This window comes from Gavialis gangeticus, unplaced genomic scaffold (genome assembly GCF_001723915.1).
Source record: "Gavialis gangeticus isolate Ggan-Ray unplaced genomic scaffold, GavGan_comp1, whole genome shotgun sequence".
In the NCBI taxonomy this organism is placed as follows: Eukaryota; Metazoa; Chordata; order Crocodylia; family Gavialidae; genus Gavialis; species Gavialis gangeticus.
Window position 1 is genome coordinate 47,274,101 of NW_017729006.1, and position 11,303 is coordinate 47,285,403.

General features: G+C 43.7%; 1 protein-coding gene across 1 annotated transcript in view; it reads left to right on the top strand.

Annotated features, from left to right (window-relative positions):
- LOC109291939 (dynein heavy chain 5, axonemal-like) overlaps positions 1–11,303 on the top strand; it is a 361,945-nt gene that overhangs the window by 149,490 nt on the left and 201,152 nt on the right. The window contains exons 42-43 of the mRNA XM_019509183.1: positions 7,621–7,808; positions 9,644–9,838. Coding sequence (XP_019364728.1) covers positions 7,621–7,808; positions 9,644–9,838 — 383 coding nt within the window. The remainder of the gene's footprint in view (positions 1–7,620; positions 7,809–9,643; positions 9,839–11,303) is intronic.

Below are 11,303 nucleotides of genomic sequence, written 5' to 3' on the forward strand. Positions count from 1 at the left end.
CCCTGCTTGTAGCGTGTAGATCCGAGCACCCGCCCCACCCCCCCATGCCCTCCCAGGGTGTGCACAGTGGCAGAAGCCACCATCCCTGCCCTGTGCCCCCTGGACAAGCCACGGCTCCATCCTGTGCCCTGCCCTGCCCCAGCCGGGCAGCACCTGCCCCTGCCAAAGCCCCACTCCCACTCCCTCCTTCACCATGGGAGCCTTGATCTGCCTATGCCCCTTCCCTCCTCCCACCCCTTCCCCCACAACAGACTTACCAGCTGGACACCGCTCTCCACACTGCGGGGCTGCATATTGGAATTGGATCTGTATTGGCCAGTACAGCTCATTAAAAATCAGCAAGCAGTATTGGCCCAAAAGATCTCTATCTGTGCACCCCTACCTAAAATTCTCCTCTCAGGACATACACAGTGCTCGAAGTTTTACATTTGGGCACTTTGGTTAACTAGATCTGTGTCTATAATAGAGAAATTGCACTGATATAATTAAAACTTTTTTAATATATAATTGCACTACTATAAACCTATAACGTAGATACGCTACATCAAGGTAAAATGAGCCCTTTACCGTTGTGGTGTTTCCTGATTAATTTCTGCATTGAATCACAAAGTTATAAGCCCTGCTTTACACCAAAACCATCTGTTTATAGTACAAGTTTACACATTTATCTTATATAGGCAGGGCCCCTGATTAGACTTGTTTTATTTGCCTCTTGCAGTTGTTCTTTATTCTATATAAAATACCTGCTGTTTCTACTCTTAATTCAAGCACTGTTATATTCTGTGTGAATGCACTTCAATATTTCTTGAGAATTAATATTGCTCTAAGTTCCTAAGAGGGTGGTAGTGCACCTCATGTTTATTTTTCACAAGTAAGATATAATTATTTAGTAAGCAACATATTTCACTGGGAGTTGTGTGATGCTCAGTTACTCTGAAAATGTAGCCTCCTAATTACAAAGCATTCCAGGGGCTTCCAGCAGGTGGCATCACAAAACAATTATTTCCTTCTGAAACTGGAAAATAAAATAACCAGAATATAATTTCACCATTATAAAAGATAGGCTAATTTTAAGACATTACATATATTATATTCTGTAACAGACACTTTTTAAAGAAGTATTTATCCTGATATGGTCAAAAGCAAATATTGCTGTTAATTAATAGTATTCAAAATATAATTTCTAGAACAGAGCCTGATAAATTGTAGTAAGGGCATGTCACATAAGGCATAAACATGTAGTGCCATATTCATTTTGGTCATACCTCTGAGTGGTCTGAGTCTTTGAAAAAATCTCATCAAGGAAGGAAGGAAGAGAAACAGAATGACAAGCAAGACTTGGTGAAACCAAGAGAGTGAAACCATGTAGCAACCACAGCACAGATAACAAGGGAAGACCACACTACAAAACAAGAAAGGATAAAGAAACTGGGAAGGGAGGAAAAATGAAGAAAAGGAGAAAACCAGTGCAAGAGGAAAGAAGGAGCAGAAGAGAAAGTGAAACAAAGAGAGGACATACAAAATACTCAAGCAGAATGATTATTGTTTTTGTACATGACCACAGGTTAGTTTAACTATTTTATGGGGTTTTGTATTGTACATCATCATATCCTGGCAACATTTTCTGACGTTTCAATTCCTGAGGTCTTTGGAGAAGCTTATTTCTAAGGCCCCTGACAGACATTAAACGTGCATGAAGAATTTTATCCCACATCTTAAAAATCATGTGTCCTGCTATGCAAGATATTCAGGATGTGACATGGCAGGACATTCAGTTTTAGGGAGATGGGATAAAATTTCTCAGATCCCATTGCATGCCTGGACCTTGAAAGGCTCATGGGGAAAGTTTGGCACTGAGGAACTGGTCCCAAATGCTGGGCTGCTTGGTGTGGCTTTAAACTTCCAGTATTGTGATCCTGGGCTGCCCACTAGCCCAGACCTTTAAAGTCATACCAGGCAGTCCAGTACTGGGGACAAATTCCCACTAGCAGACTGCATGGCCCAGCTTAAACTTGCCAGTGGGCAACCTAGCATGGATTTAAACATGATGGTTTGCAGGGAGCGCAGGATCATGATCCCAGGACACCTGTCTACTGTGACTTCTAAAGCTGCACCACGCAGCCCAGTATAAGGGAACCTAATACTGGTATATTAGGCTGCATTGTATGGCTTTAAACTTGCTGGTACCTGGGAAGCCTAGAATTAGAGACTGGCTTCCTGGTGCTTGACTCCCTATGGACTAGAAATTTAATTAAGCTTGAGGGCAACCCACCACTGGGGAACAGGTCCTGAGCCTGGCTCCCTGGGCTCTCTTCTACATGTTAATTGTTCAAATGAAGAAGTGTGATACATTAAATGTGGCCCATCAGCTAGTTTGTCATTTTTATTGCATGATAAATTGGTTGAAGAGGGCATGTTACAGTTTATTGTGTGATTAATGCATTAGTCACAAGATAAATATAATGTCCATCAGGAGTCTAACAGATCTGTTAGGCAGAGTTCTAAGAGAAAGCCCTTCCTAACAAACTTGGATATAACTATCTCATAAAATACCAATACAGTAATCTCATTGTACTGTTAAAATCAACATTGTCAACAAAATCAGCAATACCACTGACCAAGATGAGCATCACTGCTGACCTAGACCTTACATGGATATGTGGTGCTACCAACCCTCCAATACCACAGTTCTCTCCAATTGAGTACATTCTTCACTCCAGTCTCAGCTGCTCACACTCTGATGCATAATCATGGTTAGATCGTGTCTTCAGTCAGGAACTCTTAGCACTGTAGCTTTTGTATGTACATTAATTGAAAACTAAAGGTCAGAAAAGAGAGAGAGTAGTTTATTTTCTAAAAATTGATTCCACAATCTCTGTTGCTGTGCATATTTTTTCAAACATAATCCTATTACTCTGTAAAGGTCTATCTATTGTATTTACTTGTAAGAATCTGTGAAGTGACCAGAAAAAATATAAGAATGATTTGTGCCTTATGTTCACACAATGGAGAAAGAGACATTGGGCTTCTCTTCGATGCTTCCCTGGTGCTCCTGGGACCCCTGGCCACAAGCATGTTCCACCTACCTGCTCCTGTTCCACATGCACTAGACCTGACATGAAGCAGTGAAGCTGCTCTGGCACCACTCTTAAGCACAATGAAGGTAGAAATCATGGGAGTGGCAGTAAGAGGTATTCCTGGAGATGCCTAACTCCCGAGTGTAAATATGTATGAATAAAGAACCGGGTAGTTTCTGCTTCTTTGAGAATTTGTGGGAACATCCCCTAGCTGAATCTTTAAAAAACACCTCATGCTGAATAATGTTGGAGATTTCAACATTACATTACAGAGCCACTAATATCTGTTGTAGGAAAAGGTCTAAGGGTGCTGACACACATGGGGGGCTAGAGGGAGGGGGGCAGGGGGGCACACTCTACCAAAAGCAATAGCTTGTTAGTTTGGCCCAGCTCCACAGCATCTGTATAGATTGGGTGTTTCAGCAGGGCTTTTTGGTGCTTTTACATAATAGCTGATTCAATCAGCTATTAGGTAAAAGGGCCAAACCCTCTCCAGTAAAGCGCCTGATTTCTACAAACGTTGGGAAAGATGGGTGCAACTAACACATTGCCTCTTCTGGGCATGTGCTGGGCTCGGTGCAGGAGCATGCCGAGTTTAAAGTGCTGTTTGTTCCGGATTTTCTGGGGGGTGGGGCATGTTCCATGTCTGCAAGCAGGCAAAATGTCTTCAGGTTTAGAAGGGCCTAGGTACAACCTGCCTTGCCATAACTTGTTATGAAACCTTTAGTACTTATTTCCTTTACCTTATTTTAAAATTTCAGTTATATAATTAAAATAGGTTCTTAATCCTGCAAAGGTGATACTTTTATTTCTCATAGATTTGGCCAGTATGTATGAGAGAGGTGTCTTCAAGACATCATGTAATCTGTGGCAATTTAGACCTCAGATCTGTAGCAGGTCCTTGGATTCGTTAGCGCTTTGGTCCAGCAGATGAGAAATTCTTCAGAAGCTTTATTTAAATTTAAAATTATATATGAAAATGAACAATATGTTCAGTGTAACGGTTTCTGAATATTTTACAGTGTATCATCAATGAAGTTATCTTTAGCAAAGCACTCAGGCACGCATTTACAATTGAGCACATGCTTAAGCACCCTTCTTGAATACAGATTCCTCCCGGAATTGATGTCTTAATGAGAAATCAAGATGATTAGGAATGCTCATAATTTTTAGATATCATTTCAGATTGTAGAACCCTGAAGACAGCCTGAAGACTACCCTGTTACCTAGGAGGGAAATTGATTATTGGCTAATTAACCAGTTGGTACCAGTTTAAATACACCTGTTGCTAATTAATTTATGAAAAGACTAAAAGACTGTTTAGAAAACCCAATGAACTTTTTTAGCATAGCCTTAATAATTCAGCTCAAAAGAAAGCAAGATATAGAAACATATTTCTAGCTTTCTCCCCTACTTTTCTTTTCAGGTCAGAGATTTCAGAGGTGTTAGACCTGATGTCTGATTTTTAGTGTGTTCCCAAAATGGTAGTTTGAAGATAGAACTTTGCTTTGAAGATCTGAAGGGCTGTCCAACTTCTTAGCAGCTAGGGGCTGCAGCTTGCAGGGGTTGCATCACTGGGAATCACAGCCCTGCACCCCACCCCCCTTGCCAACTGCAAGCTTCCTCAGCACCATAGCACCATGCATGCAATTGGGCAGGCAGACTCACCACTGTTGTACCCTGTAGGCAGGTGGGCAGACTCTGCCCCCCACCACTTCCCTCCCACTCCCCACTGCTGCATCATACTGCAGGGTCTCCCAGAAATGCAGTCTGTGCTGAGCCACATCCTCCTGCCCTGCCCCATTCCCTGAGGAAGAGCAGGCAGTGAAAGGCAAAGAAGTGAGGGGGATCCTGGAGACATCAACAACAGCAGTAAAAGAGATGAGGGGAATAGCCAATAAACTGGATTCCTCTCATTCCTGCCTTATGTAACATTTTATGCTAACTAGGATTCCAATGTTTATTAACATGCCATTAATTGGTGCCTTCATTACAAACTGCGGCAGAGGCTTCTGGGAGAGTTTTATTAAGGCTTTCTTACAACGACACTGTAGCCATGTATAAAATACATCAGATTACACATTCCATTAAATATTACCAATATATTTAATTAATACATAATATACAGCATACATAACATTTCTGTCAGTATTTGGTGACAACAGCCCTGAAGAATATCTTGTATTTAAAAGCTTGTCTAACTCTATCCCAACTATAGAGCTGGTCCAATAAAAGGTATCACCCAAAGAAATTCTTGCCTTGCATAATTCCTGGACCATCACAGCTACAGCACCACTCTAACAATACAACAACCCTATACTAATTTATGTTTTGTTCACACTTGTAAAGTTTTCTTCATAACAAGGGTGAGAGAGATTTCCCTGGAGGATAGTTCTGTGGCAGAGGCTGGATACTATTGCCTCCATATTGTAGTTGCAGAATCATGGTATATTATGTGCTCTCTTCTTCTTAAAACTGTTTTAAGAAGCATTTCTTAGATGGAGGTTTCCTTATGAAGAAAGTGACACAGAATTACACTAAAGACCATGCAGCAAAATTTCTTCTCTTCATTGTTCATAAATTCCTGTCCTCTGGCCTCTCTGTATCTTATCTCTTTCCTTCATCACCTATCCAAAAGGATAGCATCAAAACTATCTTCCTTTCCTTCCCCTCTGCTTTCTCTTGGCACCGTGTTAATTCCCTATGCTGGGTCCTCTTTTGTGGTTAGATCAAATTTGTCTTTATAGCATTCCACAACTTTATTCTTGCCTACAGGTGTTGTCTTTATTCTTCCCATCTCATCTCAGACCAGTTTGTCCACTGCTCCATAAATGTCAGGCTACAACTTCAATCCATTTAACTCAGTGGGCATGTTTGCATGTGCATTTAAATGTGACTAAATTTAATGTGCTTTAAGTGATTTTTGGCTAGTGTCTACACATGCAGAGACTTGGCAATAAATCTAGTGCACCTAGCACTGAAGTTAGCGCCTGTGGCCCTGCCATGCGCCCCTGTGGCCGCTGGGGGGGAGCTCCACCCTCTGGCCACATGGCTCCCAGCACTTGCCAGCCATGCTGAAGCCAGAGCCAGTTGCCAGCACTTGGCAGCCATCTTGGAAACGGATCCCTGGCCAGCCCTTTTTGTCCAGGTTCTGCATGCCCAGAGCAGGGGCAGCATGCAGCAGCTCCCTCTTTGTCCACCCTGCCTCCCCACACCAGGGCTGCCAGCAACACCCAGAGCTGTGCTGCTCCAGCCTGGCCCCTGCTAGCAACAACCAGTGCCCTGCACTCCTGTTGGCCATGGTGCTGGCCACAGCAGCTTCCCCCTCCCCTTGCCTAGACCCCAGCAGAGCCACACACCCACCAGTGGGGGCCAGAGCACCACTTGTGGGAGGCCCTGGCTGACTCCCTCCTCTTGTAGTCCCCACTCCAGCCCTCCTGCTTCATGGTTCACCCCCTACCCTCTGCCTACCCCTGACACTACTCTCAGGACATGCACATGGATAAAACAAAAAAAACTTTATTACTCTTACAACACTCACTCCCATCCCTCCCTCTCCTCAACCAACCCCTCCACCACCCTCCCCACTCACCAGTAATAAAAAACCTGCTTACAAGTGGGAAACTATATACAAAGGGAAATCTATGTTCAAGGGGAAAACTATTTACAATATTTTGGGTCTTCAGGCCCAGAGTGGGGGACCTTGGGCAGGGGACCTAGGGGCAGGGCCCCAGGGCATGTACCCAGCACCCCAACCCCTGGAAGTTCCCTAGGGCTGGGTTCTAGCTGGCCCCGTAGTGGGAGGGCAGACAGCACTAACGTTAATATCAGGTCACATCTACATATGTGTTAATGCGCTTTAACTGAATCGCACCTAAAATTTGATTTTAGCATTTGTACGTAACAAATTTAAGTGTGATTAGCCTAAGTTAATGCACATTAAGGGTGCACACATGTAGACATGTGCCCATAATACCCATTAACTTTGGCTAATGTACATTAATACATTTCGTGTAGATGTTCCCAGCGTGTCTTTAAATTGATGGGTATTTTTACTATAAAATCCTGAGTAAAGCTGTAGGGCTATTAGGAGTGCAGTGATTTCTGTATGTAGTCTGGTACTTTTTGTCTAAGTGAGACCACCTCAAAATATCTTCATATACTTTGGCTCCTTCAGTCTTTGCATTGCTGGGGAAGTGTGGAGTGTTATATTTAATTCTTATAAAGATTATATTTTAAATATTATAATTACATTGGGTTGTAAATATTATAAGGCTTTCCGCCTTTGATAATGGTAGCTGTAAAAGCATAGAAGTCTCTATGAAAGCATGTGTGTGTGTAATGTCATACAGCATAGTGATTTTCTTGAGTATCTTTAATATGCATGCTGATTTACTGTGAGTTTTTTTCTTCTCCTTATACTCTATTATTTGATCTTAGTTTTTCTTATTCTATATTATATACCTAAATGTACTGTACTTTATATGTAGCTTAATATACTAGATTAATAAAAGACTTTTTCTTCCACCCACTTCACATATAGGTTTAGCCCAGTCAGGTGCATGGGGTTGCTTTGATGAATTTAATCGGATAGAGCTTCCAGTTCTGTCAGTGGCTGCTCAGCAGATCTATATTGTACTTCAGTGTAAAAAAAATAAGAAGCCTCAGTTCATCTTCACTGATGGTGATGTTGTTGATATGGACAGAGAGTTTGGCATATTCTTGACTATGGTACGTGCATACCTGTGAATTATTGCATAACAGGACAGAGTTCTGTTTCCTTTATCCACAAAAACAGCACTATGGAAGTCAGTAGAACTAATTGTATGAGTAAAGTGATCAAGGTTTTTCTGACAGCATGTGGGTATACAAATATTTTTTACTTCTATTATCCTACAAGTCTAAGCATTTCCATCATCAGCCTCCTGTTTTATGCCTCTTTAGGTTGCATATTGAAGACTTGGCAGACAAAAACTTAACGCACGTGATAAATGTTTTAGACAGTCAATGTAAAGGACAGACAGCTGGCTTTTTTGAGGCCCAAAACAGCCTTTAGTACCGTGTGACTGGCCACTAAAGGACTCATCCTGGAGAGGGTAGCAGTGTTCTCACTCCTCCAACTAGTACAGTAGAAACAGAAACAGGAGAGCCTAAGGGTAGTTTCAGCACACCTTTGTACCTCACCTTCCTCAGCTGTATTGAAGGCTACATAATTGAAAGTGAAGGTTGATGCATTTGTCTTTATTTTTAAAAGGTTTGCTTTTCATGGAATGTTACGGAGGATCACAGCCCTGCACAAGCAGCCCTTCCCCCCATCTGCAAACTCCCCCAGCACCACTGGGGGAGCTTTCTTTTATTTGAGAAAGCAACATGTAAACTTGATTTCTGAGGGGTCTTGTCACTGTATAGGGTCCCCAGGGATGGCCATGATGCCCCTAGGGCTCCATGACTGTGCCAGCCTTGCCCAAAGGGCACCCTTTTCCTCTCCTGCCACATCTTCCTGGTAATAATAAATAGGAAGGCTGCCCTTGAGTTTGTTTGGGCACGGTCCTGATGGACCCCACTGAACCCTGCAGGTTCTTGGACTCCTTTTTGGGTCCCGCTCAAAATGGATGCCTCATTGGGACACCCTCAGCCTTATGGACTAGATGCCTGGCTCTAAAACCGCCCCTTTTACCACTCCTCAAGCCCCGCAGGTGGTATGTAAATATTGTCCCTCTGGGCCTTGATATAGCTCAGCCTCTCCTTCATCACTGGGCTCTCTACAGCCCTGTCTGTGCCCACACTGGTGCCAGGTTCTCTGCAGCTCTGTCCCTGTGCCCACACTAGCACTGGGGTCTCCACACTGTAGTATGGCCCCAATGAGGCCTCCTCCTCCTCCCCAGTAGCCTCAGTCTGGTCCACTAGTTTATAAACAACAACCAATATATGAGCCCCTGGACTATAACATAATACAACCAGTTCAGGGTGCACTCTGTCCCTTTAGAAGACTCAAACTTCCCCCCCCAGCCTTAAGTGCTTTGTAGCCCAGGGTACCTGGTGAGCTCTTGGAGCCCCATTAGTCCTATAGGCAGTTTATCAGGTGGCCACAGTATCTCTAGGCAATTCTTCCATGGAGGTTCTTTCCCCTGTTTGCTGCCAGAGAACTAACCCCTGCTGGCCTCAGCCCTGGGGTTTATATGTGCCCAGGGCCCTGCCTTCTTCCCGTCAGCTAACCAGGTGCGGGTGCAGGCTAATTCCCTTGTTAGCTTGCTGTTATAGTAACCTACACCTGTGGGGTTTCTGCCTGGTTTCTAGGGCCCTCTCCCTAGGCAGTTCCTGCTCTTAAAGAAGCAGGTACTTTAGTGCCCTGAGACAGGTCTCAGGCTATGGGCTGTGATAATACATATTTCACAAACTGCAGTATATTGACAAAATTAGGTAAGCACTTGTGATTGTCATATAGTAAGATTATTATAATCCAGCAATCACTTTCCTGTTTATATCAGGTAACATCTAGAACACATAAACCCTTCACTTAAATCATGATTAAGTAGTAATTGATTATTTTTATGCTTTGTTTTCAGAACCCTGGCTATGCAGGCCGACAGGAGCTTCCAGAAAATCTGAAGATCCAGTTCCGTACAGTAGCTATGATGGTTCCAGATCGTGGTATTATCATGAGAGTTAAACTGGCGAGTGCTGGTTTCCGAGACAACCAAATCCTGAGTCAAAAATTTTATACCCTTTACAAACTTTGTGAAGAGCAGTTATCTAAACAGGTAAAATAAATGTTTGCATTGTAGTAATCCACTACTGTGCTTGAATATAGGGAGTGTCTACATCATTATTCAATGTTGATCCCAAGGATTATTAGACAATAAAGTTAGACTAGCCACACATGCAAATAAGTAAGGTTGACCACAAGTGCAAAGTAGTTATTACACAATTAACTGGTTAATTGTGCAATAAATTTAGACTAGTCTCACATTCAAAGCAATTATCACATAATAAAAATGACTATTCAGCTATAAAAAGAACCAAGTTAGTGCTTGAAAGTGTGTAAGAACTCTGTGGCTGATTTCTCTCCAGCTTTCATTTGAACATGTAGCAGGGCCCTCAAATTAACCCAAGCCACATGAACTATTTTTCTCTTTTTATAACTTACCTTGTGGCCAATGCACATTATGCTTACTCTTTCCCAAGCAGAGCTCTTTTAGCAAACAGTGTACCCAGTGCGTGTGGTTTACTCCTTTTGTGCTTGGCTGTAATGTAGGCAACATAGACAGAAAGTGGGATACAGAAGCCAGGAACAGGAAGTTGTGAACTTATAGTTTCATAGTTGGTAGGGTTGGAAGGGACCTGAGCAGATCATCAAGTCTGACCCCCTGCCATGGCAGGAAAGGGTACTGGGGTCAAACAACCCTGGCAAGGTGTTCATCTAACCTCCTCTTAAAGACCCCCAGGGTATGAGCCAGCACCACTTTGCTTGGAAGTTGGTCCCAGATCCTAGCCACCCTGACAGTGAAGTAGCACCTCCTGATGTCTAGTCCGAATCTACCCTCTGCCAGCTTGTGACTGTTATTTCTAGTAACTCCTGGTAGTGCTCGGGGGAACCGGGACTCCCCCAATGCCTGCTGGTCCCCCCTGACTAGTTTGTAAACGGCCACTAGATCCCCCCTCAGCCTTCTCTTGTGGAGGCTGAACAGGTTAAGGTCCCTTAGCCTCTCCTCATAGGGCCTGCCCTGCTGCCCCCTGATCATGCGAGTGGCCCTCCTCTGGACCCTCTCCATGCTGTCCACATCGCTCCTGAAGTGCGGCACCCAGAACTGGATGCAGTACTCCATCTGCGGCCTGGCCAGTGTTGCATAGAGGGGGAGGATAACCTCCTCGGACCTGCTTGAGATGCATCTGTGGATGCATAGCAAGGTACAATTTTGTCTTGCTGACCACATCTTCACACTGTCGGCCCATGTTCATTTTGGCATCAGTAATGACTCCAAGATCCTTTTCTGCCTCTGCACTGACGAGAAGGGAGTTCCTCAGCCTGTAGGTATGCTGCTGGTTCTTCCCCCCCAGGTACCGTACCTTGCACTTGTCAGTGTTGAAACCCACCCGGTTCTCATCCACCTACCCCTGTATCCTGTCTAGGTCTGATTGCAGCCTATTCCTCCCTTCTAACTTACTGACGACGAACTTCCTGTGTTTGCAGCTTGCAGTGCCCTAGTATCTTGTGAACACACTGAA